Source organism: Heloderma suspectum, chromosome 4 (assembly GCF_057233095.1).
Source record: "Heloderma suspectum isolate Gila_16-S chromosome 4, 16-S_ref, whole genome shotgun sequence".
In the NCBI taxonomy this organism is placed as follows: Eukaryota; Metazoa; Chordata; class Lepidosauria; order Squamata; family Helodermatidae; genus Heloderma; species Heloderma suspectum.
The window spans coordinates 212,672,320-212,691,055 of record NC_139461.1 but is presented as its reverse complement, the minus strand read 5'-3'; the positions used below and the strand labels follow the sequence as shown (position 1 = coordinate 212,691,055).

The following is an 18,736-nucleotide window of genomic DNA, read 5'->3' as shown; positions in this document are numbered from 1 at the left end:
CATGTATTTCTTTATATATACACCTCTTATGATTGTGACAGATCTCATTTCCGCCCCCTTGCCCATTTTATCTGTAAGCTGAGCTAATTATCATTTCAAAATGAAACCATAATTTTACTTTAAAAATATTTAATACTGTCTTGCTATTTTCCGCTAAAACACTTTACCTTGAATTATTTTCCCTATGTTTTGGACAATGCTAGGAGTTAAGCAGTAGAATAGTATTTAGTTAATGTGAAGGTTTTTTTGTTCCATAGCAGAAAATGAATGTTGAAAATATAAACTTCATGAAGATTGTATAAGAAAATGTGTTTTTGCTCATATTTGTTAAAGTTTATTACTTTTATAATTAATTGAAACACAATTTTAAAGCCTGACTTTTATCATTAGTTCTTAATTCATACTAGTAAGAAACAGAGGATTATTGATCAATTTTCCCCTGTCCATTATAGCTTTACTGTCTAGATACTGTTGACCATTGCACTCCTGGAGAGTTGCTTATAAACTTAACATTGGTGACTGCAGCCAGGGAGGAAGCTGGCCATTTCTAATATCCACCTAAATAGTGAAGCAGATTTTGCCATGCGGAACAGCAGGATGGAAATGTGGCATAGGTACATATGCTATACTAAAATCCACCTCACCACACAATGTTTCACACAGATCAAGTTGTCTCATAGTAAGCTCAGGGCCAGCATCAAGGGTAGGCATGGTTGGGCACCTGCGGAGGGCCCACAGCCCAGCAGGGGGCCTATTGACAAGAGCCCCCTGAACTGGCTCCTCTTCAACATTGCAACCTTGTTCACCTGCTTCTTTCTCTGGTCCGGTGGTGAGAAGGAGCAGCAGCAGAATGTCAGTGCCTACTTGTTCTCTCTGCCTCTCTGCCTGTCAAGAAAGCAAGTGGTTGCAATGATGAGCAAAAGGATGAGCAAGAGCAGCTGGTGACAATATAGGTTCATTGAGGGACGGGGCCCACTGAGAATGTCTTGCCCAAGGGCCCTCAAAAACCTGGAGCCTGTACCTGGAGCTTATCAGTATAAGTATAATGGAGCTGATACCTGGAGCTTATAAGTATGATGTTCAAATGATATACTTAAGTCTGTAGTTTATAATTTTGGAACTACAGGCTATTGTTTTCCACAATATCATTTATCATACGTTTGTGCTAGTACATAGAGGGAAATTAGGTAATTAATCTAATTTGATCTATTTTAATCTTGGCTGCTGTTTTATTTGTATTTATTTTTCTTTGCTGCTTTTAATGAATTTGTGTATGTTTTTAATTAGTTTTATTTTGTTTTATAAGCTGCTCTGGGTATTTGATTGTAGGGCAGGGATAAATCCCTATAATAAATAAATAAAATTGCCATGCAGCTAAGACAACCAGAGAACTCTGTCTAGCTTTTTGCTATACACTGTGTTTCAATTATTGTAGTGTATATATGGTACACAGTACAGCATGGTTTTGCAGAAGCTGTTCTCTCCTCCCACAGAGAAGCTCAAGGAGTGGTGGTTTGGATGAATTTTAACCAACCTCACACTTTCCCATCCTTCCTCTCCTCCCACCATGGTGTCAAGGGTAACATAGGACAAGTAGTGATGTCACAGCTGTAGAAGGCTGAGGGGGGCACTCAGGTGAGTGTATATGTTGATGCATTGTAGCATGAGCTGGCTCTTTGAATTTTTCTTACTGTGAAGAACCACAGAGAGATCAGTTAATGAGTTCAACAATGTTTGATTACCCATATGTAGAAGAAGAAGCAGAGAAATGTTGACTCCATTTTCAACATGGATCTTGATCAGAGAAGAAATAAAACAAAGCTTGTAGCAAAACCAGTCAGGGATCTGCTAAATTTATCATTGCACATAGCACTGCTCGAGAGTATGCACTGCATCATGTGTTGGGCCAATGACAAACTGAGACAGTCCCATGGTTGTCATGGAAGATATGAAGTCCCAATCTGGAGCTCCAGAGGCATGGAACTTCCTCAGCATGGAAGTTGAAGCCACCAAGAGCCACCATGCTGGGTTACTCCAGCACCACACTTGAGACCACCTCCACTAGCTTGGTCAGGGAGGCTGCTAGGCAGCAGGGTGAGTGGAACACAGCAGCATCCTCAGTCTGTCTCTATGGCTCAACACCAGGTGCAAACCCTCAAGGCATGCCTCAAGGCAAAGTGGTTACTTGATGAAAGAGATGGAACTCCCGCTCCCCCAGCCCTCCAGCCTATGTTGGGTCTGCACCGGGAACCCAGGTGGGCAAAGCTGAGTCAGATCAACCCCATCCAGCTCGCCTAGCCAAGTCTCGGTGATACAAGCCAGATTGATTTGTGAATGACTGTGGTCTTATTGCAGACCAACCTGGTGTTTAATAGCAGCATCGCAAGACAGGAAGGCTCAGTGAATGAGCTACTGGCTACATGAGAGTTAGGGGAGGGGGCAGGATGCACACACACCCTTATATATACACACACAATATAACTGAGCATTCATTCAATAAAAATGAAATTACATGAAGACTTGAAAGAAAAAACAAATAAGAGTTCAAGTTTTATCTGGTAGGGGCGTAGGGCAAGTCACATAATGAAGGAGTCACATAATGATAGGAGGCCACGCTTAGAGTCGAAGCAGTGAACGAATACTGATTCCCTGATTAAATCAGTGGTTGCCTCTTTGACATGCCTCAGAAAATAAATGTTTGAGGTCCATTTTTTCTAAATTTCCCTCTGACATTCCTTGGTGCCAACTGTAACATGATGTAACGTCTCACTAACATTATTCATTGCCAAAGTTGTCCTCAGCCTTAATCAAATACCATTACTAAACAAAGGGTTTGTTTGGGTCTTCCGTTCTTCCCTCCTCCTCCTCCTCCTCAAATATCCCATTATGCAGATGTTTTTGTTGGGTTAAGATTCAAAGGAAGCAAGATGGCTAGAATAGTAAGAATAGGAAGAAATGGCATAGCAATATGATTAATAATAAGAGCAGGGTGCTGTTTTAAAAGAATCAGGAATTGTTTCAAAATTAACCACACAGCAAAATTTGCACCCCTTCAGCTATTCCATAAAGTGCTGTCAGATAACTTCAAAATACCTAGACAGTCAGTTCTTGATGAATGTTGACATTAAAAGAGTAATACTGTTATGTGCTTCCCACTTCCCTGAGCAGTGAGGTGTCCCTGAGGCAACAATTACGTGGGTTTGGTTTCCTTGGGAGAAGAATTCATGGGAGACTTAAAGCATTTATGTAACGTTTAGGTTTATTTACTAAAATCCATGTTGAAAATTGGTAGAGTCAGACAACATAGCATTCCTACAGACAGCAAATCCACCACCCCACATCAGATTCCCAAGAAAGACAGCCCCAAAATTCTTTTTAGAGCTCAGAACTCTCCCTCTCTTCTCTCAGTCTGTCTGTGCTTCTTCCAAAAACAATTCTATTGTTTTCTGACACACAGAGAGTGACCTTAGTCAGCCACTGTCTTGGCCAAAAGGGCTCCCACCTTTCAGACGTGTCTCCAGCTATTTCCTAGCCATTCTGGGCCATTTACCTTTTATAGACCTGGCTGGTAGCTTGACCATTAAACTGGCCCTCTTAACACATTTCTGTCCAAGCCCAGAGTCCTTCACAGCAATCCTAGAACAATAGCATCCACAATAGCAACAGGGACAGAAAAATAGTGATGAAAAACCCTCTCACAAAGAAGACGCAAGCTCTGTATTGTTGGTGAACAATATTCCCTTCACAATCCCATTCTCACTGTATGCATATTTGCTCAGTAAACTGACATCTAAACAAAAGCCAAGTGTCTCACAAATTATCTCCAAAATTACCATTACTGAATGCCCACATCACAAAATCGATGCCAAGAATTGCCATGTGGGCTTGCTACAGAATTGTTTGGGTACTGAGTACCAGTAGTCCCCTCAGACCAGAGGAAACAACATTGCTCATATAAACTCTTGGGACAGTTGCTGTGGTAAGAGACAACAGCTGCCATGCATAGTTCACACAGAGGAGTGAAGCTCTCTCCAGAGGACCTTTTTTGCTGTACAAAATTCTGTTGTGGAATGTATTAGAACTGTTTGCTAATACTTTTGCTGTGTTCAACATTATTTCCACTTCAGGCATTTAGCGTGGTTCTCTGCAGTAGGCAGGTTTTGTGAACACAGCAGTTTAATATAGCCAGAGGGTGTCTGTTAAATCTCACTTCAGGGTTAAGGGCTGATCCTATCTTTGTTTTTTCCTCTACGTTCCTATAATCCACACAGCTTCACTGCCTCCACTAGTTAGTTTTCTAAGCAGATTCCTTGATATTGACAAAAAAAAAAAATTATTCCTGGCAAGGGTTTTTTTATCATTATTATGTGGAGATGCTGAGTCAAGGTCCTTTTGGCAGGTTCTAGCTGTAGAACAACCCATTCTGTGGCTCTGCACTCAGCAGAATCCAGAGAACTCTCTTTGCAGTCCTGAGAAAATAATTGCCCAGTCAAGTGTTATCAATACTCCTTGAAAATTCAGTGCCTTAGATAGCGACCTGGCTCACACGCAACAAAAAGCCACCATGGATGAATTTCCCCGTGGGGCTTGTCATTGCAGTGGCAGCTGTCATTTTGAATATTCGGGTGTAGCAGGGGTGCGCTATAGCTTCTTGTAACCTGCAAACTTCGTGAGGCTGGATTGCGAACAATGCAATCCTTTACAGTGCAATCCTTTATTGGAGAACATGCTCCAATAAACAGAGATTTAGACATGCTAGCATTTAATACAATGACCCTGGAGAGGGGAGGAATTTATTTCAGTGAAGTCTGTTCATGTAGCCAGTCATCCATGTGAAGTAGTAATCAAGTGTAGAGAAATCAGCGATGTACACACATGCGTGAACCAGGTGTGCACCTTTGTATGGCTTGTGCCTAGGCTCTGTAACTAATCACAAACTAATGATTGTGCCCAGATTATGCAATCAAAACAAAGACAACATTAGGAAAGTCATGTCATGGAGGCACCTTTTCATGGTGGCATTCTATAAGAAATAATTATTAGATTCTTTGGGTACGTTCATGGTTTGTTAGGCAGATAGAGCATTTGCATCCAATACAGACACATGCAAGATTGCATGGACTGTGTTCACGCTGAAGTGTGATTATGCAGACGAGTACAGTTTCAAGTAAAGTCAAGATGACTGTTTTATTCATGTCAGCTTCCTTTATTTAATTAGTTTTGTTGTGTTGTGAAATAACAGGGCTCATAATGAACATCATCCTAGTGATTTCCCTGAATGGTTTTGAGAACATGCTCCAATAAACAGAGATTTAGACATGCTAGCATTTAATACAATGACCCTGGAGAGGGGAGGATTTTATTTCAGTAACCTTTTAGTCAGGAAATTAGAATCTGAAAAACTGGGCCCTTATGAAGACAGCAACAGGAGCCGCAGATGAGAAAAACAGGCAAAAGCTAGATAGACAAGTGCTAAACGGCTAGAGAGAACTGAGGAAGCTCATTGTCGGAAAGCACTGAAAATAATTTGGATATCAAAGGAAAATCTGTTGACTTGGAGAGGGAATATGTGTGTTGCAGAAAAGGTTGCTGACTCCATCCTCTCCTTGTTCCTCAGCTTCAGCACTAGCTTTTTTGCCAGCTTGGTGGATGGCATGTGGAAGATTAATCCCTGTGCAAATGCCATTCTTATGGAGTTGTAACAAAAATAGCAGGAAGGGCATTTTGTACACTTATTTTAATCTGCCATCACCGTGGAGATGTTGCAAGCACCTGTTTAGTTATATCAGGTATTGATTCCTTGTATATCACTTTCATAATCATGTGTTTCATTTTAAAGGTTTTTGATGCACCAGATTATAATTGGAACAATATCAAAATGAAGCATGAATCACATCCTTTACATGCAAATGATGGTGAGATACAGTCTCGGGGCAGAAAGGAATGACTTTAGGATAAAGGTAATCCTACAAGACTCAATGTGAAGCATGATTTTAACCAAAATGAAACTAGAAAGGAGAATTCAGCATCTGGCTTGTTTATAAAATTGGATCTGCCAGCTATACATTTTCAGAAACAAATGAAGCTTTTAAAAATTAATCAAAGAATTGTATATGAGCATAGACATAACAGTCTTTTTGAAGATACTTTCAATAACAAATATTGATGATAAATATTCATTAGAAAATGGTCTGGTTTTTAATTAAAAGTGTATTAACTGTTTCCTACAAAGACTTTGAATAGTAGGGGGAAAGTGCCACTTGCAGACTGCCTGTGAAAATAGCCAAAATAATTACATGACTTCCTTTCCATTCTCATTATGTTCTTAGAAGAATTGCCTTGATGAGCAAAACAGGCTAAAGACCCCTCTAGTTTTGCACTCATTATTCAGCAGTTCTTAGCTAAGATGTCACTGGCAAAAGTATAACTGAGCCAGGAGATAGCTCTCTCTGGATGATTGTCCCTAGGATCAAAGTTGTGCTATCTCTGAATATATTCACATTTTGGCAATCACGCCCAATGGTCCTGTCCTCCATGAATCTGTATCATCCTTTCTAAAAGGTCTAAGCTAGTTAGTCTAAGCTGGTGTGTGTGTGGCTAAGCTAAGTTAGTCGTGGGGGGGGATAGGTACACCAGCTGCAGGGCTGGCATACCTTTTTACCTTTTTTGGTGGGGGGAGGGTATAAGGAGAATGTGGGGGCTTTGGATCCAGCAAATCGAAAACCTCTCCTGTCCTGAGCAACCTCAAAATATGCCTTCTGCTGCTGTTAGAACAGCAATGGCAGAACAGCAGTAGCAGTGTGGGGCTTTCCAATGCCATCCGGGAAGGACCTCTGTGGGGAGACCTTCTCTGTGGATGTACCTCCCTCTCTATGGGTGAAGGAGGTCCACAACATCCAGTGACCCCACAGCTGCCCTTCCCAGGACCTTTAGATTGCTCCCGAAGGGTGCAACCCTACGCAACCAGCATGGCTGGCTGGGGCATGCTGGGAGTTATAGGGCTTTTTTCTCTCTAAATATGCATAGGACTGTGCCCTAAATCATCTTCCCCTCTACGATAAAATGCCCCAACCCTGTAATCCTTTCTTTTTATAGAAAAGATACTCTGTTACCCTTTTCTAATCTTCTCCTGAGTATTACCACCATAACTCCACATAGAGCCACCTTTACTATTACCACATGCACAATGCTGGGTTGGGAAAGGAAGAAAACCAAATCACCATGTAGTCACATCCAAATTGCTCTTTTTCCCTATCTAGATGGAAGATTGTCAGGCATATTCCACAATATAGTGAACTTGTCATAATTTCCAACAGGGACGGCAATACAGAATAATAAATATCTCAAGGGATGATAAAGGAGATCAAGATCATAGACTTAGAGAAAGGTAGTTGATAGACTGTGGCTTGGGCTGAAGAGGGAGACAGATGCTATGACATTTAATGTGGGACTGTTTCGGGATTTAAAAAAAAACAGTTATTTTAATAACATTTAAAAAATAGATTCTTCATTTTTTTTGTATAGTTAGCAAACCTTGTGGTTTCAGTACAAGATGCAAACTCAGCGGGTGGCAACAGTCAGTGTTCCACTTGAAATTGTTCCACCCACACTTCAGTGAGCTGAACAATTGAGAGTGTAGCATATTGCCACCCTTCCGCCCAAAGCACTTTTCCTGCTTCATGCCTGCACAACAAATATGAATATGTACTGTGCAGGTTATAATATAAGCAGAATCAGTGTGGTGTCTGGTTTTCTGGGAACAGTATCCAGCATATTGTGTTAGATCCAAAGATTTTCCAGCAGAAGAAATTCAGGTAGTGGAGCAAATTGTTGCGTTAAGTCCTAGCACACTTAGTGCAAGTGCACATCTTGATATGTTGTGTAAGATGGCATGCATGAGATTGTACAATGCCTTCTGTCAGCAGTCTTAGTGCAAAAGATGCACGACAGCTTTTGCTAACAGAAGCATACTGCTGGATTTCAGTGCTCATTTCTTATGCAAGAATCTTGTGCAGGGTGGCCATACGCTCTGCAGAGGATAGCCTATTTGAAGACCTGTCCAGTACAAGTCTAGTTTACCTGTAATGAACCATAAAAGGGAGAGCAGGGGCCTTGTAGTTGCCCATCAACAGTTAGTAACCTGAGCAAGCACACAGGACATCTCATTACAGTCTTCCCTGCAATGGTGAAATGGTGTGATCCCTGCAATGATGAGCTTAGCCTGATATAACAACTACATCCTTATCTGTACAGAGATAGCCTAGCTCTGATAACCCCTCTTTTGGATTACTGTAATGCATTATACGTGGGGCTGCTTTTGAAAATGGTCCAGAAATTCTGCTGCTCCAAAGCAGGGCTACAAGACTGTTAATGGGGACTGGCCAATGTGATCATATTATGCCAGTGCTTTTGCATCTGCGCTGGCTGCCAGGTTCCAGTTCAAAGTGCTGGTATTAACATTCAAAGCCCTAAATGGCTTGGGGCCAGGTTAGCTGAAGGATCGTCTCCTCCTATATGTACCTGCCTGGACCCTAAGATCATGTTCAGCAGTCCTTCTATGGAGCCCCTGCCAAAGGAAGTGAGGCAGGTGACTACCAAGAAGAGGGCCTTTTCTGCTGTGGCACCCCAGCTGTGGAATAAGCTCCCCAGAAGGTCTCGCCTGTCACCTATATTGTGCTCTTTCTGGCGCCAGGTGAAGACCTTTTTATTTTCCCAGGCATTTCATCTTTCAGCTCAGTTGTTTTAAATCTGTTATTATATTTTAAATATCTGCACTGCTGCTAGGTGTTATTGTGGTTTGTACTTTATATTGTAGTTTTAAGCTTTTACATTTTATATTGTATTTTATGGACTGTGAACTGCCCAGAGAGTTTCAGCTATTGGGTGGTATAGAAATGTTATAAATAAACAACTAAATAAAGTGTTACTGTTAAAACTATAGCATTTTTTCTAATTTTGCTTTGCATGCGTGCACACACACACACACACATATATATATATATTAGCATACAAGCATTTTTCAGTTTTATGTCTTCCTTCAAACCTTTTTTGGGTGATGAATTTCTTCTCTTTTAGCAATGTGTAAATGGCCATCCTAATCTCGTGCTAAGTTTAGTTAAAAAAAAAAACCTTTTGAAGACTCCACCTACAGAAAGGGACCTCTGCATGAAACCAGAATTGAATCTGATTGGAGACAGTGCAAAGATACTCATATAGTACTACAGTCTGTTGAATGTCTGAGTCTTCTACTAGATGTATATTAATGATGCAGAGCAAATATCTAATAGCTCAGTATACTTCCAAGTGTTGGTCTGGGACTCAGGGTAGCTCAGCAAGTTTGACTTCCAGTGAGGCTGGAATAGAGTCCTGAATAGAGAGAACAGGTCAAGAGTAATGCTGAGCCAGGCCAAGAATGCCTGTCATGAGGCGATGCAAATGAATGGTGTAAAAAGCTTTGGTTCAAAGGCTGAGAGCCTCTGGATAACTGAATACAGACTGCACTTGTTAGAGTTGTCAATAAATACACCAAGGTGAAAAGAACCTCATGACTCTTGTGATCTTCTCTGGAGTCTAAGATGCAAAATGGAGCAGTTGCCGGGGGCAACAGTTCTGGCCTTAGCAACAGTTGCATCAATACAAATGCACTTTAATCTGTTTATTAAGCTAATACAATAAGTGAAAATACACAAGCATTATGGTACTAAATTCATAACTCTTCAAGTTGCCTAGCAACTAGGTGTTAGGTATATGTTTTACATCCTCTCCCTCTCTCCTTCTCCAGTGTTTCAAAAAGCAACTAAAGGGATTTTTAAATTACATATTACCCTTAGTTTATGAGCAATAAAGTACTAAAATACTGGTGCACTTGTTTTGTGAACACATGCTGTTAAGAAAGCAAGGGCCTGTTTACTATTGGCAGTGGTATAATATTGCAAGTGCATATTATCTTGGTTGGTATCTTTGAAGTGGAAGCTTTTATCCCAAGCTACCATCAAGGTCAAGGGATTCTAACCTTGACCATTGTCATTTAAATATTTAATCCAAATATTCCAGCATAAAATAATAAAGAGCCAAACAAAAGATTCATAAATGAAAATATGTGAATGAATAAAATATTAGGAATAAGAAAATGGTTCAGACTGTCCATGTATGCACATGTGAAAGAAAAATGGTAGAACTCCAAGCCCTACATACAGATGAAAATGTACTTGAAATTTGTTTAAGTCTTGCTTTTAATTCAAGCCTCAGAGATGGCCAAGTTACTTTTCACATCGTATTATTAATGTGGAAAATGTAACACACAGAATCCATTACACTGTATTAATATCTGCTAGCAGAACCAAATTTTCAACACATTGTCCTAATTCAGAATCATGCCTTGCACAGTGCAGGGGCAGAGAGACAATACTCTGCATGCACAATGGCTACGAAGAAGAGAAACGTTTATTATGGACACAGACCAGCAAATGTTAATACAAAACAGGGTACATTACATAATAAGATACACATAAATTCATACCAATGGCTATGCACTCAGAGAATGTTTCTTCTCCGCAGGGATGGGCAGAAGGCAGATTGGAATATATTGGCAGATATCTGGGTGATTTGCAGCTGATTAACAAGGATTTCTGATTCCCAATTGTAAAACAATAGCAACAGCTAAAAGGCTTTTCCTCCCTAAATTAGGTCGCACTTGGAGATCGCAGATCTCTGTGTGAAAGGACTTGTGAGCTCGGTTCTGCTACTGATCAGAAAATTCTGGGCTGAGTATGTGCTCAGAGGCACCCTTCTGCCCACCTGAGCCAGTAATTTGCACTTGACTCCAGATGGTGGCTCTCAGGGTTCTAATAAAACCAAAGTAGATCTCAGAGCTCTAGTAACATAAACCAAAGTAGATCCTGCAAGCCTGAAGTCTGCCCATCCTTGGCTTACATGATGCACTAGGGAAGCCTCCCCCAACATGGTGGCCTTCAGATGTTTTGAACTACAACTCCCATCAGCCCCTGCTAGCATACCCAATGGACAGGTATGATGGAGGTTGTTATCCAGAACATCTAGAGGGCACCACATTGGGGAAGACTGTGCTAGGGGTTTGAAACCCTGAAAGCTACTTGTCCATTTCTGATCTAGAACCAGTTGACTTGATAGCAGTTTTCTAGGGATGTATTTAATAGAGGTATAAGCAAATACTTTCACCCTGGCACTGTATTCCAACGGTATGATTAGTTACGTTTTATGGTCTACACTTGATAGTGCACAGTGTTTTGCTCTGTGTCATTGTTGCATGACATTCCATTTGACACACAGTTTATTTTTAGGTACAACTCTATCAAAGTGCTTTTCCTTTTTTCTTTCTTAGTGGGACTGTGAGTGCTCTTGAACAAAGGGTCATATTACCACAAGAACCTTATGGAAACAAAGAAGAAATATTGAACAGATGGGGAACTATAAATCTAGACCAACCCAAACTTGCACTGGTAATTAATCTTTCTATAAAAGAAATATATTATAAATGCATTATGAAGAAATCTTTTCTGATTTACTCTGAAGTTTAAATGCCAGGTGTTTATTGTTTGTAGTCTTGTTGAAGAATGGCATGACTGAAATCAGACTTCTTTTAAATTTGAAAGACAGATCTACAGAAAAGTTAGTGCATTTCTTCAGCCACTGTCATGGATCAAGTTTAAATGAATTTTATGTCCATTTAATTGATGTTTCTTGAAAAGAATTGATTTTCTTCATTCTGTTCTTTCAATCAAGGAAATCAAATAATTACTAACAACTAAATGTTTGACAGCTAACCACTGGTACTTTGTGCTTTTATTATTGCATAAAATAATGTGACCAAATCTGTAGATAGTAAACATATGTACCTGGATGGGATTCTTATATAATAACAACATACAATAACCGAAAGAAGGAATTAAGGTCAATTTTTTTTTTATCGATGAGAGGTTTTCAAATAAACTTCAAGGACTCTTGAAGTCAGGAGTTTTATATCACCTTTCCTTCGTTTTTCTTTTAGACGAATGGAAGAAAAAGATTAGTGAATCATATGCTATAATCATTGAAAGATTAGAAGATGACCTGTTAATCAAAGAAAAGGAGCTTACAGAACTAAAGCATGTCTTCAGGTAAATGATTATACCAGCATTCTCTATTCAAGTATTTAAGAACAATTAACCAAATCTTAGTTAATTTAGTTTTGTGGGTTTAGTGAAACATACTCTGCATCTTGTTAGCTATGGGTGCTGTAGTCTATTGTTAGGGTTGTTGTGTATTTGAGATTGCCATATTCCATTTTCCTAGATCTGGGGAGCCTAATTTTCATATTATGCAAAATAAATTGCCAACTATACACATTTTATTCTAGTTTTGTGTAGAAAATGTACCATGTGGTTTTTAAACATTTAAAAGTGCAGTGCATTTATATGCAAGTCAATGGAGCACAAGGCTTCTGCAAGCAACTTTGAGCACTGGGAAGAGAGAGGCCTGAAGAGTGTTTTTATTTTTATTTAAAATTATGTTTAGTCCACCTTTAGGTTAACTCAGCTGACCTTTGCTGTGACTTGAGGGGTGTGTGTGTGTGAGGGGGGGTATTTTGGGCAGAAAAGGATGTCCATCTTCAACAAGAAGTGAGCAGATGTGGTGGCTGGTAATGGTAATAACAATTTCTGCTGCGGCATTTTAAACCAGTTTTTAACAACCCTGAGGCTCAAACTAAACATGGTTGTTTGGTTTTTTTGTTTTATTTTTATAAGAAAAATGTGGAGGAGGGTCTACAACGTTGATTACACCAGCAGCACTGGTGGAAAAGCATTAATACTTTCTTTTCAAGCTGTTTCTGCAGTTAAAACTGCCCCACGTACAAGAGTGCTCTATTTTTCCACCATGGGTAGAAAAGCCATTAGTTACCTCCTTTTCTCCAGCACTGCTGCTGCAATTAACTTCACAGTCTTACCCTAAAAATAAATCCAGGAGTGCCCTTTAGGATCATCACGCAGTTCTCATTCTCAGCCCCCTCCCCAGAAATATTTGACTACTACAACATTGAACTACTTTACAGAACTAATATAAGCCACACACTCTCAGCCACACACACACACACACACACACACACAAACACACACCTGCATTATGGAAATAATAATAATGAGTTTTATTTGCATTTGTATTGACAGGGTAATTTAAAAAAAATATTTGTGAAAACTAAAAAAAAAGCCACTTTAGTTAGAAAAGAAAGAGCATGAACTCTTGTTTTGTTGTTACCTTTTATTTCTGGATGGATGTATGGATACAAACACACAGGCCCTGTTCAGACATAATGCTAAGCCATGATGGTTAAGCGTTTTGAGCTAACTATGATGGCTTAGTGTATTGTCTGTGGGGTGTTTTTCCTAACCACGGTGGTGGCTACATAACCACAGTGTAACATTGTTCACTAACCATGCACTGCAGTAGGGTTAGCAGCCCCTACCAAGGCTTAGCATGTTGTCTGTCAGGCCCTCATGGTTAACCGAGTGCTCCCATAGAGCTCTGCAAGCACGTGGTGAATAAAGATGTTTTTGATCCCATACTGCTGTTATCAGCACAGTGACCTTGAGGGTGCCACACTCCCAGGCACAAACACATGAGGCCATTGCGGAAACATCCCCAGCTGGCCGATGGCCAAGCAGTGTCATCCCTGCCTCAAACCACACCCCTCCCCAAAGCTGCAGACCCTCCAGCCATCACTGCCAGTAAGGCCAAGCCCCAGAATGCACCCAGGCCCCATGTGCGAGTGGCAGATCCACATCATCGCCCTATGCTGCTGTGGGAGGGATGGGCGGATTGCTGGGAGAGGTGTCTGGCACAGGAAAGCCAGATCTTGTTTCTTCAAAGATATGCAAAAAGACAACTGGCAAGAGTGTTATCTTCAACACCAATAAATCAGTTACCTTGTTAGAGGAGAAATTGTTCTATGAGTGTCAAGACAAAAATGGCACTATTAAAGCCAGATTACAGGCCACATATATCCTGTGATGGGATGGGCCCAGGCCTCGTGCACCACACCCAATGGGGAGGCAGCTGTTGCACCACTGGCCCCAAGATGGCCGCTTGCTCCGCTGAGGCCATTGGGATGCATGCCGGTCCAGCCAGAGGATTGCAGGGTTTTGCGGGACAGGGGGTGGTTAGGGAATACTTAGGCTAACCACACTGTGGGCTGTGGTTCCATGCACGTGTGGCAACAGCATGCAGCATGGTTAGTGGTAACCACCATGCACCATGGCTAGCCTAACCACCCTTCTCCAAGTTATGTCTAAACAGGGTGACAGTTACACCTACACTAATCAGGACAAAAGTTGTGATACTTAAGACTGGGAAATTTTCCATCAATGATTATATCACACCTGGAAGGAAATAACTCTGTGAATGGGGTGCATGCATATCACCACCATTTCTGTTTTCTGTGCCTAATCTAATTATGGCACACTTAATCTAGTGCTGCTTGATCGAGTGGTGTTGCTAAATCTGGACCTGGGTATCTGATTCAACTCTGATACTCTACTGGCAAAATCACTTGCTAAATTGTCCTGTAATGTCTCCTAGCCTTGACTTGATCTGTTCTAGAATACGTTTCTTAAAGTGAATGCACCATACTCTGCCAATTCTTGGGATGGGCTATCTCTGTGCCAAGCAGTTTGCCAACATAGATTAAAAAAACAAACCAACCCGGGTTGTTGTGAATGAGCCAATGTATTAGTCTCCACCATGTGATTGCTCCTGCTTGGCTCCTCCTGCCAGCAGGAGTGGCTAAAAACTCAGAGATTCTCCATCCCGGGTTGCCTTTCCCAACAAGCCAGAGTTCTAGGTTTCAATATCATACTAAACATCCCAGGGACAGAGCACCTCTGGGTTGTTTAGCACCTCCCACTGGCAGTGGGAACAATTGAGCTGCATAAACTAGCATGCTGGCTCTTTCACGACAACTCAGGGTTTTAAAAATCCCTCATGCAAACCAAGCCATTCATTCAATCAGGTCAATCTACCAGTGCCTTCACTGGTAAGGAAAGAAGTGAGGAAAGCATTGAAACAAATCTACTCCTCCAGCCTCCAGTGTTAGTGTTAGTGTTTTGTTTTGTTTTTTTAACACCATCCCTCAGGGAGTAGCTGTGGTGGGTAGGGAATGTTTTTGGTTAATACCATTAATCAAGATAACCCTGAATGGCCTAAGAAACCCAAATATAAATGAAGAATGAGATTTTCTTTGTAACTTGAAATAACTTTTCTCCTCATAAAAAAAATGAAGTAGTGAATGAAGACTAGGGGGTGAACAAAATGTGGTCATAATATTCTGTTTTATACTAGAGTAGCATACTAGAGAAGTTTCCATTTAGCAAATGCAGACATGATAATCATTTTAGAGTTTTAGTCACACCAACACTGGCTCCAGAACTGTCATGCTCACAGTCTAATTTGTATCAAATTCATTTTTGTCCACTCAGTCCTTCTTAAGATGTAAGATCAGGGGGTCCTGTATAAGTGAGATCAAATGTCAGTCTTTCATTTGGATAAGGTTTCACAATCCCATTATTTCTTATTGGGCTTTCATAATCATGACAAGATCTGCAGTGGGATTGATGAAGGCAGAAAAGAGGTAGCCAACACAACAGAGCTGGGTGAATTTTACAGGCCAGGCCACAACTTTATTACCTGTATAGGTGGTCTGGCAAGGGCATAGGCCTTTTCCTGCCCAGGAGGCAATTTGCATGGGTCCAGTTCAATGGTATAACGTGGAATAAATCTGAATCCACGTTTATACCAGTGTTTGAAAATCCAAGAAGTGGGAGATTTAAGCTCTTCATTTTGACTTTGAGGTCTCCAGTGCTGCCCCCAAATAGTGGTCTATAATGAAATGAAAGCCTTTGATATTACTTTGTGAAAACTGAAAGCTTGCAAAGGAGGTGGGATGTTGTCACGTTCCCTTGGCCCCCTCCTTCATGCACACACGCAAGAAGAGAGGCTTCAGTCTCACACCTTTAATTCACTATCAACAGGTTCATTACAGATGCAAATCTTCAAAGACTCTCAGGCTACAAAGGAATACAGCTGCTTCATTTACTAATGACAACAGGGGATCCAAATGGGAGCTACAATATTGCCAGCAGTTTGAAACAAGAACTTGCTGGCTAGAATAATTTAGGGAGGGATGCCCCCCCCCTCCAGCAGTGATGCTCCCCTAAGTTGACCCTCACTCATCGCCAGCCGGGTCGACCATCTGAGCTCCACCTCTAACTTTTCCTGCTTCACAGACTCTGCGCTGTAGTCTAGCATCCCTCAGGTCACACCCTGCACTCTCCTCCTCCTCCTCCTGGGTTCTCATGGAGGAGGGAGAGGGGAGGGCTTCAGGCCCAGCCATCTGGGTGTTAGCCTCCTGAGAAGCACGCCTATCCATATCTGAACTCGCTCAGGAAGATGCCTCCCCTGGTTCTGTCTGTTTCCCTTCTGAATCTGAACTACTGTCTCCATATGCTCAGAATCAATCCTGACAGATGTGTTGTTTTGATCAAACCTAAATCCTGGGCAACTTTCATTGCCAGCCTCAATGAATGTGGAACTATATAGAACAAAGGCAATGTAAGAAGATCAGGCTTATGAAGTCAGGAGGAAAACAGATCAATTCTAAAATTCAGCCCAACCCGCTCAACATGAGAGATGGCTGGACTGTGTGTAGAGTCGACACTGTAGACCTTTCATATAGGGTTGTCACCTTCTACCCTAGTGCCACCACACTAGACCAGTGGTAAGCCCTCCAGATGTTTTGGACTATGAGTCCCATCATCCTTGGTCATGCTGGTTGGGGTCGATGGGGGTTGATGTTAAAAACATCTGGAGGGCACCAGTGTGCCTACCTCTGCATTAGACATGTGGGCCTTTAAATCTGCCAAAGCAGGTGTAGCTGTTCCCAAAAATTTATTTCCCAGCTCAGTCCTGTCTTCTCACCTCATCCAAAGAGGGCAGGGGACAGCAGACAAGACTGAACAGGTGGGAGCAGTCACAGGTGATTTAAAGGCCCATCTCTAATGTCCAGGTAAGAAGCGGTTGGCCATTGATGCTGAACAATTGCCCTCACCCTCTCGGACAGCAATAGCAAAATATTTCCCTCAGTTGGATAAAAACCACTCATTACAAATCTTGTTACTATCTTTTCATAATTACAATGCAACATTTAAGATTGCAGTGCAAAATACTCAGAGGAATAGAAAGAGGCTCACAGAAGAAGATGGGGGGTGCGGGGGGGGCATCTAACCTATCGCCAAACTGATTTTTTTTTTAAACTGCTTGCAAGTCAAAAAATGATTTGTTCTAAACTTTTCAAAACCGTGCTCCCTTATCACAAAATAATTTTGGACACATTGCAAGCAACAGCAATTTTCTCAGCCAACTTTACAATTCATTTTCAAATTGGCCCTCTAAATAAAAGCTTGCTATAATTTTAATTATTGCTTCTCTTTTTCCATAGCATTCCAGCCCTAAATTATGAGCAAAAAAGGGGGGTGGGAGGGGGAAGTATCTGGTCAAATTACATGTAATATGATAAAATGCCTTGTGTATGTATTTTTAGTTGTTGAGAATCTTGGTGAAGCTCAGTTTACATCTTTACTCTGTTGCCAGCTTTTCTAACTTTATTTTTATTAATGAATTCTCTTTTGCTCTTCTGACATGCAGTGGTGGAAAGGAGGTCAGTGAACACAGTTAATGACTCATAAAACTGCAGATTCTGTAACATTTTTAGTATATCCTGCATTTTTGCTAGAACATGTTTGCATCAGGTGCAAATGCCGCATATCATTTTTTAATGAGGCAGTGTGGCTATTTATCCTATTTGAGGGACATAATATTAGAAATGCATTAGCAATAATGGCTTCATTTTAATTATTCACTTCATCCACATACGTCCTTAGCAGGCACCATGAAATCATTAGGCAATATTAAAATGTACCATGGCATTCTAAAAAAGTGCAGGAGAAAATTACAAAATAAATTGGGTTTTGAATATTCCAATACATAAGTGGTATTCAGTGGCTGGAGAGTTTGACATGCACACGTGTGGTGCAATTAGTATGGGAAGTGCAAAAAATGGAGAAAATTGCATTTCTCTCTTGAGGATTGATGTGGCTTAAAATGAAACTCTTAATTGCACATATGAAGAACGGAAATGCTGCACTTCAGACTATTACCATGGATAATGGAAAGTCTACAAATGTTTCTCAATGTGGTTTAAGAAACTCAAGTTCCAGTTTTTTAAAAGCAAAGCACAGAAATAACGCTATTAAATTCCATTTATTATTTATTTTGGGGTTCTTGGGTCTACCTTTCTCTCAACAGAGGCCATTGTTGTTTTAAACCAGACAAGCACTGGGGAGGAGAATGGGTTAGCTGTGCCAGGGAGGTTTCCTAATAAATGCTAGGCAACTTCTATACTCTGTGTACTTTTAAATAAATTCTGACACACATTGTGCAATGCCCTTTTTTCCTTAGCCCCCTTCAACTTGAAGAGAGGGGCCAACTCATATATTAAACAAATGATAAATGGGCCACATTTTTCAAGTAGCTAAGGAATCTAAACCCCATTTGAGAATGTGTTATCCGTGTCAATGGAGCACAGACTTTTATGTGCCTAATTTGCTTTGGAAAATGGGATCTAGTCTGAAATTATTTAGGTGCTAATTGGAAAAAAAAACCCTGTTCCCTT

The 18,736-nt window shown here is 40.8% G+C and overlaps 1 protein-coding gene across 1 annotated transcript in view; it reads left to right on the top strand.

Moving 5' to 3' along the window:
* Positions 1-11,406: 11,406 nt before the first annotated feature.
* The window catches only part of TNNI3K (TNNI3 interacting kinase), a 268,089-nt gene continuing 260,759 nt past the window's right edge, over positions 11,407-18,736 (top strand). The window contains exons 1-2 of the mRNA XM_084852224.1: positions 11,407-11,477; positions 12,026-12,134. Of these exons, the coding sequence (XP_084708350.1) occupies positions 11,438-11,477; positions 12,026-12,134 (149 nt within the window). The 5' untranslated portion in view covers positions 11,407-11,437. The remainder of the gene's footprint in view (positions 11,478-12,025; positions 12,135-18,736) is intronic.